Below are 25,862 nucleotides of genomic sequence, written 5' to 3'. Positions count from 1 at the left end.
CTGTATGAATATCTATTTCAGAAAACAAATACACCCCTACTTCAATATGGAGTAACCTTAGGGCATACATAATAGTACTGAATGCAGAAATAATCACAGTAGTATCTACTAGAGCCTACTACATAGGCTCTATTGAGTATGGCTATCCTTGTTGGCTCTTTTCCTATGATCCTCTCTATTCGTCATTATTCAGTTTTCCATTCTTTTTTATTATTTGTGTCATCATGAACAACTGCTTGATGATCAAGCTTTCAACATAGCAGATGCTGTAGGATTTACATAAGAATGCAATAGAATAAATTCTTTACCTGTATCTGATATTTCACTGGTGAAAAGATTTGATTCTCGTAATCGACTTTCTGGCACAGGACTTACTATAAACCGTCTTCCAGCAGAATGAACAACTTGAGTTAAAGAACTGGTAGGAATGCCTGGTAAACAAGAAATAACCCACTTAATTGTGTAATTATAATATAATCTTCAAGCGTTCATTATTGGCACATACTTTTTTAAAAAGTAAAAACAGTCAAGGAACAGAAAGAAATTCACCTATTTGCTGTGGCATGGAAGATGCAGGAATTGGTTGTTTGAACTCTCCTTCCAATTTCTACAACAAGCAAAAGTGATTAAATTCATTCTCAGATGCAATCTCAGTGATCAGGCAAAGCAAATTGCCACATGTGAAGAGATTACAGAAGTTCTCAGTTATACATGTAATGTGACATCATAGCAAATTTAGCACTATAGAAATAATTTATTTTTTTCTATTCTTTCTCACTTTTATATTACCATTTGCATCCCAGTTATCATGTTAATCTCAGAGATTCCAAGTTTAAGAAATATTTTAATAAAACAAAGTTTTACTATAGGAATGGTGGACCTACTTGAGAACCTGAGAAGCCATAGTCATCTTTTCCCTGTAGACTTTCCAATCCCTGGTCACCCTCTGGTTCCACACTGACATCCTCACTGAGCATTTCATCAGCTTTTTCAATAATTTCTCGTACTTGATCCACAAATGATTCTCTTTCTATTGCTAGAATAAAGTCATTATTCACCTGTAAAAGAAATGTGTTGTCGGTCTGATTAGTGCAACATTTCTCAAGTTTTAAGTCATTCAACTACCTCTTAAATGATTTCTACCCCAATTTGCATTCTGCCTGTATTACTATTTAGCTGGTATTCAAATTAAGAATTCTTTTTAAGAATTTCAGTAGTAAAGAAAAACAAAACAAAAAATTAAAAAGCCCTTTAATGTCTAGTTGGACGTATCTTAGACAAATTATCTCTAAATCACAGGTTGGGCATGCTTATTATAGTCAACAAAAATGGATTACAAAATATTGCATATTTGCACATTATGATTAAATACTGTGGAAAAATTTGGAACTGACAATGCAGACATACCATAATTGTTGCTATTTCCTCAGGATTGTCACCATCTAGGTCAAATTTGAATGTTACCATTTTCCGATTATGAGTCTCTAATTGACATTCTACTACTCGGTCTCCTTTATTTGAAACCTAAAAAGTAAAAAGGAAAGATTATATTTAGCTTTATTACTGAATTTGAGAGAGACGTGTGCTGACAGATTAGCACTCAAATTTAAGTCTGACAAAGTACAGTGTTACTATTTTTCCTTGGAGCACTGGTACTTTGTCCTGTAAACTAGTACCAGGAAAATATTTTTGCGAAGACAATAGCCTTTTAGCTATTTACTAAAAGTCTCTATTCTTCTTCTAAAAGGTAAACAGTGTCTTAGTATAAAGATATGGGATTTAAGATTATCATTTGGGTAATAAGAAGAACCTAAATGTTTATCAATTCACCTGAGCCTTCAGAATTATTTAAATGACATTAACCCTATTATAGCTTTAAGAGCTACATTTTCATTTTTTTCTATCTGAAAAATGTGATATTCAATTCAAAGACATTGTGAAAATGAAATGAGAAGAGTACTACATAAATTGCATATTGAACAAAGATAACGTTAACTTTGGCTTATAAGAAGAGTGTTTTAGACTGGACGACCTCTAAGGTATTTATCAGTATCAAATTCCTTTACCAGTATGAAACCCACAAATTAACAACACTTACATTCAAAATTCTCAATTTTGGCCGCGACGTCTTTTCATGTCTAGAGCGACTTCTTACAGATTTTCGATAATGACGTTTTGTAGTTCTTCCCTCATGCCTTCCACTGGAAGATGGGACATTCTCATTGCCATCACTCATACCTGAAGCAACATCTGAATGGGCACTTTGAGAAAAAAAATTCAGTTTACAATGCAAGATTTAAAGGCCTGATAAACTCTGAAGTTTCATACTATCTTACCCACCAGTCAAGGAAGGAGAATTGTAGTTTTACATACCTGTCTATAGAGGAAACCAAATTGGTAGGCTGGGTGGGCTGTGGTTGTGTTACTGGAATTGGCTCAGGAGAAACAACTTGAGAGACTCCTTGAGTACTCTGTGGATGAAAAGGGTTGTTTAAATCTGGGCAATAACATTTTATTTATTATTCATTACCTTCAATAACCTACTTTTGTTTTCCTAATCCCTCCCTCAAGCCCTAGAAGCACTATATTTACAAGTAATTCAGCATCTAGAAACAGTCTTAAAATTTCAAAGGAAGTTTCTAAAGTCTCTGGCATAGAACCACATGGTGGGAGGTCAGCCAACATATCTGCTAGGCAGTGTGAAACTACAACTTGCCATACAACCAGCTTTTTTACCAGAAGTGTGCAACAGGGCAAGCAGAGCAAAGTGCAAAGATGAATTAAAATCTTTCTTCTAGCAGGGCAAAAACGATTGCTGGGAGCACAGCAGGATAAGATACTCTTACGACTGCCAATGGCAAAGTTTGTGAAAGGACAAGAATAATGAATGGCCAAAGTACTAGCTAGAGAAGTGAAGTGCTAATAGGGTTAATCTTCTCCAAGGCACACTCACTTCCCAACAGAACAGCCAGTGGCAACAAGGCCCCCACATTGGCATTTCATTCTGCTGTAAGAGAAAGTCATTCAGAAGTTAGTTTGACATAGTTTGTAAATGAGTTCTAACCCAGGGAAGCCTATGTTTCTCCTTTGTCATTTCTATCCCATTACGTGTATATGTGTATGTTTCATATATAAACATGCAGGAATTCCATTTACCTCCAGAGCTGCTTGCTGGGAGGATGTAGTGGGGGCTTGCTGTGCTAAACTCACTGCTGGTTGGGAGACTTGAACCTGTCCTCCTATACCACCCACAGGAACCAAAAGATTTGATTCCACATAAGGCTGCACCACTGCAGGAAAGTAAGCAGGTGTAGCCAATGCTTCTGTCGGCATGGGAGGGGATAGGACTGTAGAATGGATGCAAACAGAAGCCACGCTGGAAGAGGGAGCAATATTTGAGTCTCCTGGGTATTGTGGTGGCAGTCGAGGTGGGAAGCCCTGTGATAGAAATGAGGAAGGTGAGTCAGTGCAGGTTGGGTCATCAAATTAGCAACACAGCAAGACATGCGAAAAAAAAAAAAAAAAGCACACAGCAAAGAAGAAGAATAGCCAATCTCTTTTCTAATCATCTAAAGGACATTTAAAGACCATTCTTGAAATGAAGCAGTAGACTAGTTCTAATTTAGGGGACAGGACTCTGCAATCATTGTTGGGTTTTCTCCTCCTAGAAATTATTTACACAGGAGGAAAAGACTTAATTCCTTTCTAGCCATTCTTTTTTTTTTTTTTGAGACAGAGCCTCAAGCTGTCCCCCTGGGTAGAGTGCCGTGGCATTACAGCTCACAGCAACCTCCAACTCCTGGGCTCAAGCGAGTCTCCTGCCTCCGCCTCCCAAGTAGCTGGGACCACAGGCGCCCGCCACAATCCCGGCTATTTTTTTGGTTGCAGCCGTCATTGTTGTTTGGCGGGTCCAGGCTGGGGATTCGAACCCGCCACCTTAGGTGTACGTGGCTGGCGCCTTAGCCGGTTGAGCTATAGGCGCCGAGCCTCTAGCCATTCTTAAATAGAAGAATACAAAAATTCTTTCATGTATCAGTTATTACAATTATAGCATGAAATACTGATCTAAATCTAAGCCTTGAAGCTTTTTGATTTTATGTTGGCTATTCTATTTATTCTACTCATATATAAAAAAAAATGTAGTTTTAGAGTCTGGGGGCAATGGCGCACACCTATAATCCTAGCACGTTAAGAGGCCAAGACTGGAGGACAGCTTGAGGACAGGAATTCAAGATCAGCCTGGGCAATAATGAGACCTCTTCTCTTAAAAAAAAAAAAAAAAAAAAGGTGGCACCTGTGGCTCAAAGGAGTAGGGCACTGGCCCCATCTACTGGAAGTGGTGGGTTCAAACCTGGCCCTAGCCAAAAATTGCAAAAACAAAAACAAAAACAAAAACTGGGTGTGGTGGTGCATGCCCATATTCTCAGATATTCAGGAGGCTTATGAAGGAGGATCCAGGAGTATGACGCTGACACAGCACTATAGCATAGGCAACATAGAGAGCCTGTCTCAAAAAACAAACACCCCTCCCTAAAAACCCAACATAACATGGTGTACTCTAGTAACCCTATCTTGCATTCAATCAGCATACACCCAATATTGAGAAGGATATTTTCTTGAAAGAGGTGTGTTCAGAAAAATGGATAAGGAAAGTTAGACATTACCCTATCCTTTCTCCCAATTTTACTATTTTAACTTTTCTAGATGAAATCAGCAACTTTTGTTATTGCTAGTTATTCTGATACTCATCTATTAGATTGTCAAGTTCCTGATAGTCTACTAGAATGAAATCCTCTGGTACCCTCCTTTTTTGCTAGCTAACACAGTACCTGGTACAGAACATCTCCAGAGGGAAGTGGAACCTCAGCAGCTTGTCCAAGGTTAGCTGGTATTCCCATGGACTGAACTGCTGGTTGTAGAAGCTGTGGGTGAACCTGACTTGGCATCTGAGTCACAGGCTGCAGAAGTGTTGGAAGCTGACTAGGAACCACAGTTGTTACCCCTGGGATTGCAGCTGCTGTAGCAGATGAAGCCAACGTGAGCAGAGGCTGATTAATGCCAGCTGCCATTGTGATGGGAATGGATGAGAAACCTGTCTGAGCCGTAGACACATGAGAGGTTGATATGGGAATTTGAGAGATAGGGTACTGAGGGAGTAAGGAAGTAGGGAGTGGCTGTCCCATTGGGAGAAAGTGAGCACCAGAGTGGACTGGAACAACTGAGGGCTGTGTCGCAACTGGGATCTGAGGTTCGCCTTGGATAGGTGGTACTGGCTGGGAAACTGGAAGCTGGGAAGGTAAAGAGAAACAAAACAGACAGGTATTTTTTTTTTTTTAAAAAAAAAAAAAAGAAAAAGAAAAAGCAAGGCTGCCAAAAGCAAGATTTTTGTATTAGCCAAAAAGAAGGGAGGGAAAAATTCAACAAAACCCTGCATACATTAGTGTAAGTTAATATGCCACATATGAATATGGAAAGGATAGCAGAAGACAAGAGGCTAAATAGACTGCTACTGTTCCAAACATTCTGTAGAAAAATTTAATTCTTTATTATTTGGCAATAAAAAGAGAACTCTTCCATAGGCTAGGTTTTTTTCTTTTTTAAACAACTTTATTAGGATATATTTCATACATCATAGTGCTGTAACTAAATCTATGACTGCTATTATAGTAGTTACTGAAATTCAAAGTAATTCCTTCCTAGTAGAAGGAGACTTCATATCACTTATACAATTGTTAAGTCTAACAAACCTCTAAAGTAGGTATAATTAATATTTTTCCTGATTCTAAGATGCAGTCACTCCTATCTCCACTACCTGGTCATTTTAACATTTGAGAGATTGGCATCTTAGTGCTACATAAAATAATGGTACATTTTACAGTTGACAGCATCTCAGATGTGATGAGATATCACAGGAACAAAGTAACACTGTGCAAACACACTTACAATACCCGAAGATAAAGTTGAAGAAAGGGCATTCAAATGAGCCTGCCTTCTATAGGGTATTGTACTTCTTTTCTTTTTTTTTTTATTTGTGAACCTGTATCTAGAAACAGGGTACTTTTCTAGTGATCAGGAGGAGGACTACTTAGGAAAAAACCCACCATTTCATACAAGGTATTTTCACGATTTACTGTCAGCAGACTATAAGGAAAGAAAAAGTGCAGAAAATCTACATGAAAAAACAGTTGCAAACCTAGAATATCTGATATAGCTAACAACAATTCTAGAAAATGTCAGAGGTTCGGTGAAGTAAAGCACCTTTACGTAACCATACCTGTCAAATCTATTTTATAATAGAGAAATATTTTTGGATTCTCACTGCTGTCAATAATTTATACATTTACACTGAACAATGTATATATGCAAACAGATGGTTTTCACTTGTTTTTTGCAGTAAAATTAACCAACTTCAACAGGTATTTCACTGTTGAAGATAAAGCAGAAGACAAGAAAGAAAGGAGACCCCCTTTTAGCATCCTTCCAGAAATTAAGAGTTTACCTGTTTTCCAGCTGACACTTGAGACAAGACCTGTGGAGCTTGAGGCTGACTCACTGGCTGTGCAGTAGTGGCCTCACCAGAGGTTGATGTCTGTGGAAGTGAATACTGCACTGTTTGTTGAGGAGGGGCTGTCTGCTGTATTCCCTGCTGGTAAGAATAAAATGTAATAATTCAGTTTTATTTCAAATTATTAATAGCATGTTTCTTTTTCTGTTTTTTTTTTTTTTTTTGAGACAGAGCCTCAAGCTATCCCCCTGGGTAGAGTGCCATGGCATCACGCTCACAGCAACCTCCAACTCCTGGGCTCAAGCGAGTCTCCTGCCTCCACCTCCCAAGTAGCTGGGACTACAGGCGCCCGCCACAACGTCTGGCCATTTTTTTTCTGGTTGCAGCCATCATTGTTGTTTGGCGGGCCCGGGCTGGGGATTTGAACCCGCCACCTTAGGTGTATGCGGCTGGCGCCTTAGCTGCTTGAGCCACAGGCACCGAGCCTAATAGCATGTTTCTAAGGAAGTATGTTTACCTCAAGCTTTTAGGGTCTGTAAAGATGCTTTTAGTAATAAGGACAAGCAAAAACTCAAATTCATCAATTCCCTCTTTCTTTTTCTTTTTTATTTTGAGACAGAGTCTTGCTTTGTCACCCTTGGTAGAGTGTCCTGGTGTCACAGCTCACAGCAACCTTAAACTCCTGGGCTTAAGCCATCCCCTTGCTTCAGTCTCCCAGTAGCTGGCACCACCAAGAATAATTAATGTTTTAAATGTGATTTACCACTGGTTTTTAATTTGACATCTTCCTCACTGCAAACCTAGGGTAGGATTTTTACAAAGTCAGTAGACAACATATCCATCTCCTCTCACCCCTAGTTCCCTAATTCTTGGCATCAGCTCTTACTTGTACTCCTACATTAGACAAATCTGGTCTCTTCCTTTTATCGCTTTCCTTTACCATATTTTATCAAGTGCATAATTAATGTACTTCAAAAATAGCTCTAATTACAGATACAAAATAAGAAAAGCATTGAATTTACAATCAAGAGAGCTTCAAATTTTAGCTTTACCATTTACTAGCTATAATATCTGATTGATCATTTTATTATAAAATGGAAGTTTCCCTCACTGAAAACAAAGATACTGTCATTTCACTAAAGGTGGGGCAAAGGAAATGACATCTGGGTTATCAATTATGTGCTAGGCACTCAGGTATAATGCACCGAATTTAATGCATGGCACCTAATTATATCCAAATATTAAGTTCTACAATAAGGTGGGCAAACAAAACATGCCTGTCCCCTTCTGCTTAACAAAATCTAAACTTTTTTTTTTAATTTTTGAGACAGAGCCTCAAGCTGTCCCCCTGGGTACAGTTCCGTGGCATCACAGCTCACAGCAATCTCTAACTCCTGGGCTCAAGCGAGTCTCCTGCCTCCGCCTCCCAAGTAGCTGGGACCACAGGCGCCTGCCACAACGCCTGGCTATTTTTTTTTTTGGTTGCAGCCATCATTGCCATTTGGCGGGCCAGGGCTGGATTTGAACCTGCCACCCTAGGTGTATGTGGCTGGCGCCCTAGCCACTTGAGCCACAGGCACTGAGCCACAAAAATCTAAACTTTAAAGCTGATTTTCAAGACTCTTAATACCTGCAACTAATTTAATTTTTTTACTACAAAATAACACCTGTTTGTAATAAAAATTACAAATACATCAGATTACAAAATTAAATGAGAATACTCCTAATCCTAGCCTCCAAAAGTAATCACTATTATTGGTTTGGTGTATCACTTTTATGGAGTTTTTCTATATATAAGCGGCCATTTATATACAGGCATATTTTCCTTTTTTTGCCTGTCCTATAAATAGTATTCTGCAGTATGTAGTTTTCATTTCATCAATGGAATCAATCTCCTAATAATGAACCTTTTGGTTGCTTCATTTGCTACTTAACATAATGTTGTAACCGAAACCTTTTTCCATATATCCTGGTATATCCATACGACTAAAGGGCTACTGCTAATGTAAAAATAAGCTATTAAAAATAAGCTTATTAAAAATAAGCCATTAAAATCAACAAAAGAATGCTGAAATATGACAGCTATCATGTTGGTTTTATTCCTATTTAGTTCTAATAATATATTTGTATGTTTATTTTAAGAAAGTAGGAATGAATGGCTATTACATAAAATTTATTTTCAGCAATTAAGAAATATAATATCTAGACAACTAAAAAGCAACTCTGAATGTGACAATTTCTTCATTTTCCCACTGAGAAACAGGAACTAAAAAAACCAGAAAACCCTCTTCATTAAGTTGAATACATATATTTAGACTTTAAAAAATGTCAATAATATATCCACAGTTACCTGACTCCTTAATTTAAACACCTAAATAAGATCGCATATTAAATAAGTAAATGAATTCAGAAATACTACGCCCTGCCCCCCATACTCTTCATATGTTAGATGTTTTTTTTTTCCACTGGAGCTATATTGTAAATGCTCTTGCAGTTTTCTAGTGTAACACTTTCCCACTAAGTTGTGTCTTGAGGTAAAAAAATCACAGTGACAAACACCTGTTTAAATACTGTTAGGATAGTTGGATTTCTATTTTTACATTTGTCTTACAGGTTTACATTCACACACCCTTTCTTAAAGTTATGTTTAAACAAGCTGTGTACAATGACATATCGTACTTGAAACACTAGTCATATTCCTAAAAGGAAGGATCAAATTTATGTTTAATTCCTTGGCCTTAAAAGAAAAGTTCTGTTAGATGTTCTCAGTAAATATTTCCAACCACACCACTTAAGGGCCATATAGGCACATTTGTTCTTACCTGTCATATTTGATTTCATTGATATTTTGTTGGTTGTTCAAAATAGAACACAAAGAGAGGCCAGTAATAGGAGAGTACGACAAAGGTTTGAATATACAACGATTCTCCTCTTTTCTAAAGGATAAATTTGAGGAAAAATTCCCACTTTATTTTTGGACATACGGTAATCATATGTCCCCTGTCCCCACCTCAGCCTCATTAATTTGGAACCATGCTCACATCATAATTTAGACTGTACCTACTATTTCCTAAACTTATTACTCTCACATATCTATGTTCCAGCTAAACTGAACTAAAGGTAGCTCTGTTATAAATTCATATTTTACTACCTTTGTGTCTTTTGCCTTACTCATAGTACCCGTATTTTTTTCTTTTGGCCTGAAATTTTCTTCATTTCTACATTTGAATCTAACTTATAATCAGAGTCCAGTTTAAATGCCATCTCCTTCATAAAGTCTTCCTGATATTCCTCTTCCTGATTGGGAAAGATGTTAACCTCTCTGTGTTTTTATTTGAGTCAATGGATAATAGTTACATGGTAAGCTGTGGAGTTATCATATTTAGATTTAATACTATTTTCACCTCCCATAAGCTGGCAAGTTTGAGGAAATTACTCAGCTTCTTTAGGTCTCAGCTTTCCTATTAGTGAGATAGAAATTGGGCTAGCACATGGCTCAGCACCTGTAGATTAGCAGTTAGGGTTCCAGCTACACACAACAGAGCTGGCAGGTTCGAATCCAGCCCGGGCCTGCCAAACAACGATAACTACAACCAAAAAATAGCCAGGCGTTGTGGTGGGCACCTATAGTCCCAGCTACTCAGGAGGCTGAGGCAAGAGAATTAAGCCCAAGAGTTGGAGGTTGCTGTGAGCTGTGACGCCACAGCATTCTACTGAGGTTGACAGCTTGAGATTCTGTCTCAAAAAAAAAAAAAAGAAAGAAAGAAAGAAAGAAATTGGGCTAGCACCAATACTTATACAAAGTTCTTATAAGGATTAAATGAAAAGACAAAGTGCTTTGGGTGTTATGCATATTAGCTATTACCTTTATTTTTTCTGTAGAAATTTACTACTTTTATTAAAATTCCCTAAAGTACTCATTCATATCTGGTCTATCTTCCTAGACATTTAGTATTTGAACTCAACTAGGAAAACAACTGAACTTCCCCCAATTTTTGTTTAAGATAACTGAGAGGCACCTATGCCAGTTATACATTAGAGCACTTAGGGGGAAGTGGCAGAAGAATATGGTATTCCAAAAGTACATGGTGTATGTGGCCGGTGCCCTAGCTGCTGAGCTACAGGTGCTGGGCCTATTTCTTCATTTGATAGTAATCATACATAATATATGCCCAATTACAAGATATTTAACAAAGTCTTTCGGAAAATGAAAAACCACAAGCACACACTTAAATTTGCTCACTTTATTGGTATTAGTCTATGTCCAAAGATAAACAAATTAGGAGACTGTCACCCATGATAGGACTTCTGCCCTCAACCAAGTTTTATAAAACTTCTAATTTGTATTTTAACCAGGACTTGTTAATAGAGTAATAGAGAATTTGTGAACGTTGGCAAAAATGTGACTACTTGCATTTAACTATAATTATATATAAATTCAAACATTTGTTTAGAAGAATGAGAAGGAGAAAGACAAAGCATATAACAATCCTTAAATTTTACAAAATAGAAAATGTTGAACACTGGATAAATGTATGTATTACCAAACTAATCAATTCTGTTGGTGCCTTTTTTTTTTTTTTTTTTTTTGAGACAGAGTCTATGTCGCCCTTGGTAGAGTGCTATGGCATCACAGCTCACAGCAACATCAACTTTTGGGTTTAGGCGATTCTCTTGCCTTAGCCTCCCAAGTAGCTGTTTAGCTGTCCTGGGCCAGGCTTGAACCCACTAGCTTCAGTGCATGTGGCTGGTGCTGTAATCACTGTGCTATGGGAACAGCATCTGTCTGGGCTTTTTATCTTATACAAGGAACACCTAATCTTAAACCATTATCTAATAACTACAAGACCACATGCTGGAATAGAAGAGGAGCACTTGGAATTAGGAATTAAGAGCTTTGTTTCACAACTAACATAAACAGAAGCCAATTTATAATTTGGTGGTTAGAAAATACGCTTTGAGAACTATCAATTAAATAGTTCATTAGAAAGTTTGTATTACACATACAGTGGCTATAAATTTTACTTAAAACAGCTAATAAATATGTATGTCAAAAAAGCATTATTCTCATGCAAATAATTACTATAAACTAATGCCAGCAATGAACCACAGATACTTAATTGTAGAATTACTAGTTTTATTGTTGAATACATCAGAATTATACTATCTCTTGAGTTCCTTAAACTTTCTGGGACAAACGCCTCAAAATGGAAGTTAATAAAACTTTCTTTTTTATTTTTATTTTATTTCTTTACTTTTGAGACAGAGTCTCACTCTGTCACCTGGGTAGAGTGCAGTGGCATGAGAGCTCACAGCAACCTCCAACTCTTGGGGCTCAAGTCATCCTCTTGCCTCAGGCTCCCAAGTAGCTGGGACTTACAGGGACCTGCCACAATGCTTGGCTAGAAGTTAATAAAACTAAACAAAAAATATTCTTGAAGGAACCCTCATTTTCTGGCAGTTCATGTATATACATGTTAAATAAATTTGATAGCTTTTTATTAAGTAAAAAGTTCCTGAGGCCAGGTACAGTGGCTTATGCCTGTAATTCTTTTTTTTTTTTTGAGACAGAGCCTCAAGCTATCTCCCTGGGTAGAGTGCCATGGCATCACAGCTCACAGCAACCTCCAACTCCTGGGCTCAAGCGAGTCTCCTGCCTCAGCCTCCCAAGTAGCTGGGACCACAGGCGCCCGCCACAATGCCCCGCCATTTTTTTGGTTGCAGCCATCATTGTTGTTTGGCGGGCCCGGGCTGGGGATTCGAACCCGCCACCTTAGGTGTATGTGGCTGGCGCCTTAGCCGCTTGAGCCACAGGCACCGAGCCAATATGCCTGTAATTCTAGCACATTTGGAGGCCAAGGTGGGAGGACTGCTTTGGGGGAAAGGAGTTCAACATTAGCTTGAGCAAGTGTAAGATCCAGTATCTACCAAAAATAGAAAAAATTAGCTAGGCATAGTGGCTCATGCCTGTAGTCCCAGCTAGTTGCAAGGCTGAGGCAAAAGGACCACTTGAGCCCAGGTGTTTGAGGCTGCAATAAGCTATGACGGTATCACAAAACTTTAGTTTGGGTGACAAAGCAAGAGGGAGGGGGTTTGGGGTGGAGTAAAGAGAAAAGTTCCTGAAGTAGCTGTTCTTCAGCTTTCATTCAATGTCTGTTAGCATAAAAACTGACAGTTTATCCCACAGATTGGAATTTCAAAAGACTACAGGATTATCAGAGGCAAACACAATAAAGGTAAAGACAAAATGCTCATAAGTGGACAAGTCATAAACATAACAAACTGATGTTGTTTGTACCGTTAACTATTTACAGAATCATTTGTTTAAGAAGGTAGGTCAATTATAAACAATTCTTTTAAATTTTAATATCTACTAAACTGTTCAAAAATTCATTAAATAAGAGTTTCTAAAATATTACTGAACGTAAGAAATGTTATGCCATTTAATTTTCCTTTCAAAAACTTAGCAAGTCATTTATATCAGGAACCTAATTCACAAAAGATGTACAATAGTGTTAACTATCGGTAAACTATAAACCATAAAATGTATCAAGACATTGTTCTCACCTGCTGAGGATGTTGTAGGGATTGGGAAGATGAAATCCCTGTTAAGCTACTCGAAGACAGCTGACCCTGGCTCTGTCCCTGTGCCTGAAGGAAAGAAGTGAGCACCAACAAATTAAAGGAGGCCTACAGAAAGTATAGAGATCAAAAGTTTTCAATAAATATTTAAGCTCCTGAGAGTTTGCTTGATTAAAACAAAACATTAGCTTGATTATGTACAGGAGAAGCCTCTGGGGCAATTTTTTTTGGAGACAGAATCTCATTATGTCACTCTCGGTAGAGTACTGTGGCTTCACAGCTCACAGCAAGCTCAAACTCTTGGGCTCAATCAATTTTCTTGCCTCAGCCTCCCAAGCACCTGGGACTACAGGTGCCTGCCACAATACCCGGCTATTTTTTTTGTTGCAGTTGCCATTGTTTTAGCTGGCTGGGTTTGAACCCATCAGCCTGGGTGTATGTGGCCAGCACCCCCCACTGAGATATAGGCACCGTCCTGGGGCATGTTTTATAAGAAAAGTTTAGAATAGCAGCCTGTCATACACCATTTTCTGATCTTTTCCCGTGCAAAAACCCTAGATAGCTGAAATATAACCTATGATTACTGCTTAGGCTATAATTTTAGCTGGCTAGAACAGTCAGATTCATAATAAAATTGTTACTGGAAATATAATCAGGAATAAGTGAGAAGACTATCAATGAGAAAATTTTATCTGATTAAAGAAAAAAGCTAGTTGATAATCCAAATTTGGTTATTTTTGCAAGTTTATAAAAAAAGTAAAAAATCTATTACCATCAAACGCTAAGTACTTACAGCAATGCCTGTCATCCAGGGGCAATTCTGCCAGCCCCAGCAGGCATCTGGAAATATCTAGAGACAGTTCTGATTGTTACAACGCAGGGGGATGGCTCTTACTAGCATATAGGAGGTGTACACCAGGATGGTGCTAAATATTCTACAATGCACAGAACAGCTCTCAACAACAAAGAATTGTCCAACTCCAAATTCAATAGTGTTAAATTTGAGAAACCCTGACTAGAGTGTTCCAGGTATCAAGTCTAAATTAAAATAAATGAGAAAGTGACAAATGCATGCAGGACTATATGTAGGTAGGTTAAAGAAACGAAAAGGCTACCATTTTTGTTGTTTCATTTCAGTTTAGAAGGGATTCATTGAAGCTTACATGAATATATCACATTCCAGTACAACTCAACCACTATTCATTCCCTCTGCAACATGTTTATAAATTAACTACCTAGTATTTGAAATTTACTTTGGAAAGCTTTTTAAAAAAAATGGCTGTTAACATATTAATATTTATGGTGGGGGGGTGCAAGTGGAATATTGATGTGAAGATACTGCGTGCACTTTAGTGTTGTTTTCAAGTTCCTTGAGCTCTTTTGCTTCTTAGTACAACATTCAGTAATTGATACTTTATGTACATTTTCAGAGTTATTACCCTGACAGGGGAAGTATATTGGAAAAAAGCAGAAAGAAGAACATATAATGCGTTATGGACTATTCAGAATATTCAAATGAGGCTCTGAATATTTGTGTAGTCTCCTATATGGATTTATAAGATGTATAAATTTGATAAATAAAGGATATAAAATGGTCAGCAATGACTCTACTTCTTGAATTCTATTATGTAAATTATTTGCATGAGGGTGTATGTTCATATGCAAAAATAACTAAATTTACATTTGTTGTGAAAAAAACAAGGCTTGAGATTTGTTTCTTAGCTTGTAATATATAATTCTTAAACCAATAGTTAAGCACACCAACCACTACTGTTAGTTGCTAAAAATTAATCAGTCCTTAAGTTTATGAATATTTTATTCAGATATGTAAGAGTTTTGACTTGCTTGATGCCATTTTAAAAAGGCAAATTCCTAAGATGTTTCCTTTTTGTAGTTTTAGACACTTTCACACTAAAATTCTACATATTAATTCCTAATTATTGCTACTTGAAAAAAGTATTCCCTATTTTCTATTCTTTTTACTTTATAGAAAAAAAGTTATCCCTTACATATTTTAAAAAATTTGTTCAGAGGAAGAAAGTAAAACTTCACATTAGTATTCTAAATAATCAATGTTGAGTCACCCTTACATTATATACATTTACATTTTCACTACTGGTTGAAAATATTATATATAAGGATAGACGTCCTTTTTTCTCTTTTTGGGTAGATACTGTGTTGCCAGGCTGGTCTTGAACTCCTGGCCTCAAGTGATCCTCCCAACTCAGCCTCCCAAAGTGCTGGGATTATAGGCATGAGCCACTGTGCCCAGCCAAAAGTCATTGCTTTTGATGAGTGACTGAAATCCTAGTTTTTTCTTTTCCAAGGGTTTACACATAGAATAAATTAGGCAGCATTTCTCACTTTTTAAAATGCAAGTAGTTTGTAATTCCCCATAAAGATGGGGAAATTCTACTGATAAAATTAAACAATATTCCTCAAAAAATTCATGATTCAGGGAAACGAGGGGAAGAAAATTTATATTAATCATTCACTTAAAAGGGTAGTGTAAAAGAATTGTCGAAGTTTTCCTGTTATAACCTGTGATTGGAGTGCAGATCCTCCTGAAGAAAATGAGGCAGTTAAGACCTGCTGAGATGTGGTTCCTTGGGGAAAACAGAAGAAAAGTGGGGATTCTTGAAACACTGTTTGAGGCAGGCGGATAAAGGGTAATGAGACGTCAGAGCCAAGAGGTGCAGCTGCTCCCCCTGTAGGGGGAGGTGACTGAAAATCACTGGGGTCTGAAGAAGTGATTTGTGAGGAATCACTGGAATACTCTGGGCTTCCTATTGGCCAGTTCTGTCCAAAAGGCTCTACCACAGAAACGGTCAATTCTGGGGCATGGTAATTATGCTGTTCTTCAGTCACAGGCTGAAGGTGGCCATGTAATCCACTTGATTGAGGAGGAAGTTCTTCCAGATTCAAGTCCACTGCAACCTGACGATTTCGGTAAGCACGTTGAGGTAAAATTCCACCTCCTTCTCCTGAAGAGGAGCTTGGTGTGTGAACATGAAATTCAAATACACAGCTGCTTCTGCTCTCATTGCTATGAGTTAACACAGCGGGCGCAGAATGAGGAACAAAGACAGGGTGAAATTTCAAACGTGTAGCATCTGTACTGATAGGTGCAGAAATACTAGAGAGGGGAGATCCTGGACTCAATCCAGAATCTAATCTTAAATTCTGAACATGTCCTACCAGGAAAGCCTGTCCAGAGGGAAATTCAAAGACAGAACTTGAGGTAGGGACCCCTTGTACTGGCTTCTGTTCAGGTATCTGTTTCATAGGACTTGAGAGTACTTGTGAGTTGTATGGAATGCCCTCATACTGTTCTGCCACCTGGGCCTGGTAATGTACCCCAGCTAGATACACTGCTTCCTGAGGAATAAAATAGTGAGCTTCTTCTGGAAGAATAAGTCCAGGTTTACAGTCACTGTAAACTTGAGTTGTTTCAAACATAGGATGGACCTGAATCTCACATGGTTCTGTAGTTATTCTACTGGCTGTAGTACCCAACATAACTACTGCCTCTGGTGTCCAGTTAGTTGGGCTGCCACCAGGTGGAAGATGATTTTGGCCAACAGTCCTCAGCAGGGGTTGGAAGTGGTGAGTTTGGGCTTCGAGGAAGGAGGTGCTCTTACGCCGCTGGGAAATGGCTACTTTCGGTGGACAGGTGGGAGGTGGTGAGAAAGAAACTGGACGTTCATGAATAGTTGGGAAAAATATCTGTGATTCTGGGTATGTTGGGGTCCCCCCACACGGATGCGCCATGGACTGAGGCTGTATCAACATGAATAAGACAAGTAATTCATACATTCATATGTGAAATTACATCAGACATGCACAACTGGGTAGTTTTGTGTAACCTTATGAAATGGTTACACCAAATTTATAATTAATAAAATAATACTTTTGAAAATTATGTGCATAGTAAAAATCCATTAAATACATCCAGGGCCAATAAAATCAATCTATGGGACTCTATGCATTAGATAAGAGCTGCTTTTCCACAATATTCCTTTCTCAAAGGAAATGGAAGAATTAAACTTCCTAAGTGATTTTTCTATATTCTAAATTCTTCCTAAGTGATCTTCCTATATTCTATATTCTTATTATCCTATTCTGTGTTAGAGACTTCAGTTTTATATTCTTATCAACTAATAGGATTCTTTCTAACTAGAAATCAGGAAATTTGGGGTGGATAGTAAAAGACATGCAACTTGACTAGTGACAGTAATGTCTTTTGCCTGTTTATCTCAAATAAGATGAAATTAATAGTTTTACTATGTGAAACATGTTACACACGACAAATTCCAAATGTCCACTTTTCAGATCCTAGATAAGGGCAGAATAACCATGAATTCTCTGATTCTGATAAATGGTGTTCAAACTAGGTGCAAGGGATTATGTAAATGTAGCCTACTTGGTTTGACAGCACTTTTTATTAACAAAAGAAGCTCTAATTTTAAGACTAAATTTAGAAACCCAATTTGTCAAATACAAACAATAGATGCTATTAATACTTCACTATCATATGGTCTCTTTTAAAAGAGATTGGCCTCATTCTTTCAATAAGGATGACCCCTCTAAGTTAACAGTGTGGCTGTTCCCAATAACTAACAGAACAGGTGTCCTCAAAGTGCGGCCCACCTAGGACATTTATCCAGCCCGCCGGGTGTTTTTTGCCACCATTGCCTGTCCTGCATAGCAACCGACTCATCCCGGGGCCCACAGTCCGGCCCTCCAACGGTCTAAAGGACAGTGAACTGGCCCCCTGTTTAAAAAGTTTGAGGACCCCTGTAATAGAGCATTTTAATTTTGAATCAGAATGCTCATTTTACAGTTGTTTACTAATGGTGTGTCCCAAAGCCATAAAATACCACATAGTTTTTCTCCTAAGTAAAAATCTGAAAATTCTGAGTTTGCTAGTTCAGAAAGTTAACTGTATTCTCTACCTGGAAAAGCAGCAGCAAGGTCCCATCATGCTTAAAACAATTTTAAGATATAGCTCTTTTATGGACATCAGTGGAGCCATCAAGAAAGTCATACATACTATATGTATGTATCTAATGTATTCATTAAGGCCAAGGCTCCACTCTATTTAACCTAAGAAAAAAAATACTTCTATGTGGGAATACCATGTACCCTTTTAGTATGCTCACATATAACTTTATGCAAATGATTAAATTAAAACCAACTGTTACTCCTTGATTACTCCTTGCTATGGTAAAAATGGGCTCATTCAGCTTCATTTTGTCCCCTTAGATTGTAGGAGAAAAACGTATTTGGGTAATATTTGATAAAAGTTGATTTTGATTAAGTAAACAGTGAGACAAAAATCAAATATACACTTTTAACTAGGATATGAAATTGAAAGGATATGTCAGTGGAGGATAGGAAGATATAATAGAAGATAAATTTTATTCGGTACGATATGTGCCAAAGATATCATAAGCATTCTCTTTCATCACTTCCTTGCTTTTTATTCCCATTTAAACCCTTATTACAAAGTTTCCTGTAGGAATAACTGGTATCCTAAAAGCAAGTTTGGTCCTGCCCTTTATTCCATTTTTATTAAAATTCTTGATGCCTGGATGTATTCATTGGTAATCATTTTTCATTTGTCAGGAAGTTTACAGTTACATACAGTACTGACAAAGAGGGAAGGCAGGCTGGAGCGTCGGTGCTTGCGCTGAGAGGCAGAGTGCATAGGCAGGACACTCTCCAATGCTTTAGAAAGCTTTTCAGCAAAACTTTCCTCGGGGGCAGTCCGAAGGAGGGAAGGAGAAAGAGATGCAGACAACACTGGTGGTGGGGTAGAAGGAGCACTGGGTGTAATGCAGGACAGAGAGGGAACAGCAGAAAGATGGGGAACACAAACCGACATGCTACGGCCACGACGAGGCTAAACAAAAAACAAACACACACATGAAAAACACAGTACTTTGAAAACAAAATAACCAATGTATAATGATTATAGGGCATAGTTGTATAAACAAATGTTCCATTCTCCCCCAATTCATTCTTTTTTTTTAAGGAGAGATGTATTCCCCAAAGCATATCTGATAGATTACAACTATTCTCTCTATTCTGTTGGTCAAGTACAGGGTTTTCCCCCCCTTAATGAACAATTATAATAGTGACCAATCATCATCCTAAATATTCCGAAATAAAACCAACTATTATGAATGTACATCTAAAAATGAAAAACTGACTGAAGGGAGGAGACAGGGAAAACAATAAATATTGGCTTGCAGTTTTGAGAAAACATTAAGATTAAGAGTGAGTTCTATTAGTGTAAAGCACATTATAAGTTGCAGAAGATTTTAAGACTGAATTATTTTACGGGAGCTCTAGAAACTCAGAAAATGATTCTCATCTCTGTTAGAAGACATCAGACTAAAGAAGTTGTTGGCTCAATATTTTATTTCTTATAATTGCTAATCTTTATTCACAAAGGTAAACAGTCATTATCTACCACCTAATGGGCACAATGTAAGGGTATATGGCATACCTCCTGGGTGTAGGACATAACTACAATAGGGACTTGATCTACTAGGCAAAACCTTAGTTTTCTAGAAGTAGTTCACAACTGGATATAGGAAACATTTTGTTCAGTTTGATTCTCTAAAGAATAACTTCAAGATATATCAGAGATTCTATTTAGGTTTACAAATTTTGAAGAACCTTAACAGAAAGGGTTTAATACAGCTATTAAGCAGTAAGTCAAAAACTATAAGTCTGTCTTGAGCATATTTATTATTTCTTTTAGATATTGTGAACTATGCAATAGTTTATAAATGCAAAATTGTATTTTCTTTTCCAAAACGGGCTACTAGTATACTTTGAGCCAAATGTGTGGCCTACAGTAGCAAGTACTATAGGTATCATTATGTGGTCAGTTTCATTATTGATTCTATTTTTCTCCTGTCTTGTTTTTCTTTTATTCTAATTTTTTAAATTTTACTTATGATTTGAATATTATTATAACCACACTAAGTTTTTCCTGTAATGAAACAGAAATAGAATTATAATTTTTTTTTAAATCCTCATTATTTAATAATTTTGTATACCTCCAGAGAATATTCAAAGGCAAAAAACAGTCTTCTTTTAGCATACCAATAAATACATCTATGTGAGTGGCTCAAATATTTAATATTTTAATAATGATCATTCAATTTCCTTTTATGAAACAGGTACCCAATATTCATAACCTTAGGATGAATAATGCCAAGAAATTAAAAATAGTTTTTAAATAATCTAGTTATGATGATCCAGAAAAAAAATCCACTAAAACAAAAGCAGAAGCTTATATAAAATGCTAATAAGTAATATTTGTCAATAGACAGTGTTGTATATTCTACACTATATTTATAAAGTTCTTGTACCCTAATTATTTTAAAGGTCAGAAAGAAGACTGTTAAAAAATCAGTGCATTTGTTGTTTGCCTTGTATTACTGTGGCCATTCATCTTGAGATCTAGTCAAAGCAAGGCTAATCCAGGGATTCTGAAATTAATAAACATCTTTTATTCCAAACTGTAGAATAAAAGATTAGAGCAAGCAGAAGCATCTTCTTAACAGGGAATGATTTATATTAAATGAAAAGCAAGAATTCCAGATTAAAAAGAGAAGGAGAAAAATCTGCTTAAAGATCTCACTAAATAAGTGCTATTCAGTGACCAGTTACTCTCTAATTCCTTTCCAAGAAAGGTGTTATATTTTATTTTCCTCTGAAAACTTCAGAGTCAACTAAAGAAGTAGGGTGTTAGCTAATGATCTACTTTAACATTCTCTATATAAGAAAGAAGAGTTTCTAATGAAAAACATAGGATAATAAAGTATGTGTGTGTGTGTACAAATATACACACATATATACAAGCATAAACTATTTCAGGACATAATCTCTATTAAGTTGATTCTGAAAATAAATCAGTAATAAAACAGATACCAAATAAAGGGGGAAAGCAAATGAACAGATACTGAGAAGGAACTTGTGTCCAACACAGACTTTAAAGGCAGAAAGACGTACAGCAACTGATGATTAACTAAACACAAGCGCTAAATTAAACAGTCATACAAATAAGGATTCTTTTACTCTAAGAGTACTCACATGCAGCATTCTATAATGGTTTAAAGGTCTTACCTGTGTTTTATACAATAAGAAATCTTACAGAAAATATGCTTAGTAATTATTTTAATTTGAAGAACTCTCCTTGCCCCACCCCCAATCATCTACATGTCTAGCTTATTTACTCATTTCAACAGCTTCAACTCTGAAGTGCTAAAGACAGCATTATCTTTAGTCAAATGCAGAATAGTCTAAATCTTCTATGTAACTGCTTCACATAGGCAGTTAATTCCCACATATTACTATGTATACCCTACTCTGCCTAAACTACTCAATTATATTCTATAATAAACTTATTTCCTTTAGAGATATACCATTTATATTTTCTTCTTCAGACATATTGTGCTACGTGAAGAATTTTAATTTAACCAGGTTATCTTCTGACTCTCAATTGAAGTATTCATTCTCTTATTCATTTACTTACCAAACTTGAGGGTGGATATACCCCATGGGGCTGAGATTGGGCTTGGACAACAGAAGCTGTATGCCCTGGGATAGTGCCAGTGGAATGTGCCTGTTCATGTTGGGAACCATATGAAACTGTCTGTTGGCTGCTCACTCGAGATTCTGTGAAGACAGATGATCCCTGACCGCTGTCAACTGTCCCATCAGCTGAAGGAGAAATTAATCACAAAAAGGAGGTTCACATTTTACCATCAGATTTTAGACTCATTACATTAGGTTTAAGCAGTTATTTCTTTGCACAGACTTGAACTAAATAAAAAAATGAAGTGTGGTAATTATTTAGATTTCTATATTTAAATGAGAAATCTATATGGAACAAGTTTTAATGTCTTTAAAAAAAATTCTCCATCACACAATCTTATCATCTAAAGAGTAATGAAAATAAAATGGAATATCAGAAGTCCACCTTAAGATTGAAACAGTTTTCAAAGTATTAACATTGGAGATGAGGGGGTTTCTCACATTAAGCATATAATTGAATCAATATCTAGAGTTCTCATTAGTTTTTAGTCCATAAACTACTCAGCTTTGCTAAAAGAACTCAACCAGCTTAATGGGTTCAATTTTAGTAGCTAGGCGGCGCCTGTGGCTCAAGGAGTAGGGCACCGGCCCCATGTACTGGAGGTGGCAGTGGTTGTATACTGCAAAAAAAAAAAAAAAAAAAAAAAAAAAATTTTTTTTTAAGTAGCTAAGCCTATTCATTCTTTATTACAATTGTATTTTAAGGAATTGTAAAAAGGAAAAATCTATAAATTAGAACTTTCAAGATGTTGGAATAATTTTATTTTATATATTATTTATTTTATATTATTATAATTTTTGTTTTATATCCTAATCACATTTCCTCACTGCCCTATCATTGTATGTTATTTGTCTTAGATGCAGATAAAGAAAAGCTAGATGACAACTATTTCAAGTTTCTCATTATACACTTAATTTATAATTCAAAAACAAAAGCCAGTGCAAAATGATAAATAAGATAAAAGTCAATTAGGAACATCATTAGTGCATTTGTTCACTTTCTCAATACTCACATAACACAGATAGAGTAGGTTGCGGGTACTGCAGTTGTTGATGTTGATCGGCTTCAGGTTCTTCAGGTTCTACTTGTGTAGAAACTGAAGCTGATGTGGTGGAAGCCGTAGGTACACCAGTGCTAGCAGAAGGAAGCTGCTTGACGCCTGTCTGGGATGCACTGAATTGTTGTTCTACCTGCTGTTTGAGACTGCTCTCTTCCTGCTTTCTTTTTTCTTGCTCTTCCCGTACCAACTGCCGCTGCTCTCGTTTCCTTTTAATTAACGACACTCTGTCTTTGATAGCTTTAGCCATGGTCTTGTGATCACCTTCACAGACATACCCAGACTCTACCTACAGGATAAAAGGGTATATTAGGAAGCCATAGTATATGTGAAAGGAAAACAACCCCAAAATAAAAAAAAAAGGCACTATAAAAAAAGTAGAGGAGAAGAAAGAACTCTCTCAGGATTGGTTTTAACAAAATTAATCTTATTAGTCTGCATTATGTATTTCCTTACCATCTTTTAGAAACTGGCAGGGTAGGTATACCTACACTCCTTACAACAGACAAAACAGTGGGGTACCTAAAACCAGTTTCTAAACTGAGTAAGGTACTCTATTCTATTCATTCTGTTTCCTTCTTACACATAACCATTGACATTGACTTCTGTTGCTTTTACTTCCATTCACTAGGCAAACTAGATAAAAACAACTATGGTGAGTATATGAAGGTTTAAAGCTCTGCCCATAAAAAATCCAAATCCCACAAACATTCTAAAAAACTAAATTAAAAATAAGTAACTCTTTCATATCTGATTTTTTCTAAGAGGCAAGCACTACTTTTGAGTGGTTCTACTAAATATCTCTGCATACTAATGAGCTGCCAGCAGTCATAGGCATTGTGGACGAGCCTATAATTCATGAAGAGTTTTCTTTTGGAAAAGTGATCTTTCAGATATACTTTACCCTACCTACTCATCTATCCATCTCTGTATCTTTTCTCAAATAAAAACAACTTTAAGAAAAACTACAAAATCCAACACCCATTTTAAAAATACCCAAAAAAGTACAAAGAAAAGAGTTAAAAAAAAAAAAAAACACAGAGGAAAATCCTGCTATTCAACAGGTAACTGGGGACAAAATAATTTTTGGCCAGTGGGATATGCCACAAATACCACTTCATGAACTACTTTTTTGCTCAACAATATCAATGGATACAAATCTACATCAATTTTAAAATGGTTGATTAGTGTCAATTTACCATTTCTTGAGCAACATCTTCTGGGACATCTCTCTCCAAGTCAAAAGAAAACTCAATGGCTTCATTGTCCTTGTATTTTCCCTTTAATTTCTTAATATCTTCAATACGTAGCCACAATTTAATGGCTATCTTTTCTCCATCATCTTCTTCTGCTAATTCTACCCGTACCCCTGTTTCCTCCTGGAAGAAGGCATGGTTCAAAAGGTCTTTGATGGAATATCTTCCAAAGAGAGGAAAAAGAAAAGGAACAGATTAAAATGCTCTTAATTTGAAATATAGCTGATTATTGTTACTAATAAGAATAAATGTGAAAAGAAAAACAGCAAGTTTATAACTCATTTTATATTGCTCCATTTAAGTGGTAATTACAGTTTTACTCTCACAGAATATCTTAACAATCTCATTTATGAATAAGATCTAATAGTAATAATTTTTAAACCCATTGATCTAATCTTATTAGCAAATAGTGTACTATTAATGGCAAGTAGTGTATCAAATCTTCAGAATACCACATAATCATTTTTATTAGTAACAAAAAAATCCTCAGATGTAAGATCTTGTCTGTTCTTTGATCAGCATACAGTGAGATTGTAAGGGCCAGACCAGCGCCATTTTCTTGTCTGCTCTGTTAAACTGCAGGGCCCACCTTGTAACCCTCCCCATTCCATTCATAGTTGCTTAAACCACACCCGCAGGGCCCACCCTGCAACCTTTCTCATTCCTTTCATAGTTACTCAACCAAATAGTGTTAAGGGACCCTCCACCCCTTACCTGTACCAATCCAAATTCACCTTTACTAATGAAATCACCAACCACCAATGAAAAGTGTACTCGTATCCGACCCTACCCCTCTTGCTTTCTGTACCCCATAAAAACTGCCTTCACCCCGAGTTCGGGGCTCGTCCTGGGCTTGCATGCCAGGAGAGTCCAGGCCCGGGACCCCCGGGCTTCCCGGGTCTGTAATAAATCTCATCTTATGCCCTTTACATCGGAGCGAGTCTCGAGTTTGTCGGTTGGGGTTGATTTGGGAGGCTTTCTCGGACCCAACAAGATCATTAGGAAATGGAGGCTTCGAAAGGTTGAGAATCTTGCTCATAGTTATAGAGATGGTAGAAATCAAAACTGGAAAATAAATCTTTTGATTTCTATTTTGGTACCTTCTACCATAACAACCTTTTTTATCCCCAGTAAATTCTCTCAATTCCTTGTTCAACAATTATGTACTAGACAAGTAAAAGGCTGATTGTGAAACCATCTTTTGAAGATAAAATGGTTTTAAAATACCAGTAATCTAGTAAACTGTTGCCATCCAGAAAAGAAACAGGGTAATGTGTTCTAAGATTCAAAACAAATATTGCTTTGTTTTTAAGGGCACAAAGAGACTCAAGAACTCTCAACTAAACTTCTACGAAAAAGCCTTCAAGACTATGATGTTAAGGTCTTCCAAATGATAAAGTTATGAAAAGAATGAGATTGGAGAAATGAAGATATAGAATTCTTGAATTTTGGCAATATACCTGATTGCTATCATCTTCAGGTAGCAGACCATGCTCAATTTACAATTTATATTTGTATTAGCTGATCTACTTTTTTCTTTTTTTGAAAGGCATGGTGGGAGGGGCAGTGAAGGTTGATTATTTTTCAAAAACAGACACCGGACCCTTTCCACGCCTAACAGGCGATGAATTAGCTATGTGGCAGATCAAATCCTTGCCACTCCTCTGAGAAAAGTCCTGTTAGTACAAATGATTAAGCCAGATCTCCTCCTATGCCTTGGGCAAAGTCTTCTCTTTTTACTCAAAGGAATTCTGATGTTTTGCTCTTCTTGAATTCTGGCATAGCAAATTAAAACCTACATAGTTGAACTGATTTTAAACAGCCAAGATTTTATTTCACCTTCTA

The 25,862-nt window shown here is 36.8% G+C and overlaps 1 protein-coding gene across 6 annotated transcripts in view; it reads right to left on the bottom strand.

Annotated features, from left to right (window-relative positions):
* Positions 1-25,862, bottom strand: part of WNK1 (WNK lysine deficient protein kinase 1) — a 167,084-nt gene that overhangs the window by 26,024 nt on the left and 115,198 nt on the right. For 2 of the 6 annotated variants that reach the window (XM_003796447.3, XM_023517127.1), the window contains exons 6-18: positions 23,961-24,180; positions 22,717-23,050; positions 21,642-21,829; positions 13,073-13,156; positions 6,500-6,646; positions 4,830-5,288; positions 3,157-3,438; positions 2,374-2,471; positions 2,099-2,261; positions 1,408-1,524; positions 885-1,058; positions 550-607; positions 309-431 (exon numbers count right to left, since the gene is read on the bottom strand). In XM_003796447.3, the coding sequence (XP_003796495.1) occupies positions 309-431; positions 550-607; positions 885-1,058; positions 1,408-1,524; positions 2,099-2,261; positions 2,374-2,471; positions 3,157-3,438; positions 4,830-5,288; positions 6,500-6,646; positions 13,073-13,156; positions 21,642-21,829; positions 22,717-23,050; positions 23,961-24,180 (2,447 nt within the window). Of the gene's footprint in view, positions 1-308; positions 432-549; positions 608-884; positions 1,059-1,407; positions 1,525-2,098; positions 2,262-2,373; positions 2,472-3,156; positions 3,439-4,829; positions 5,289-6,499; positions 6,647-13,072; positions 13,157-15,628; positions 16,868-21,641; positions 21,830-22,716; positions 23,051-23,960; positions 24,181-25,862 lie in introns of all 6 variants that reach the window. The other 4 variants (XM_003796448.3, XM_023517126.1, XM_023517128.1 and 1 more) reach the window with 4 other exon arrangements.

This window comes from Otolemur garnettii, unplaced genomic scaffold (genome assembly GCF_000181295.1).
Source record: "Otolemur garnettii isolate 467f Iridium unplaced genomic scaffold, OtoGar3 scaffold00104, whole genome shotgun sequence".
Taxonomy (NCBI): Eukaryota; Metazoa; Chordata; class Mammalia; order Primates; family Galagidae; genus Otolemur; species Otolemur garnettii.
This window is presented reverse-complemented; position numbering and strand designations above follow the sequence as displayed.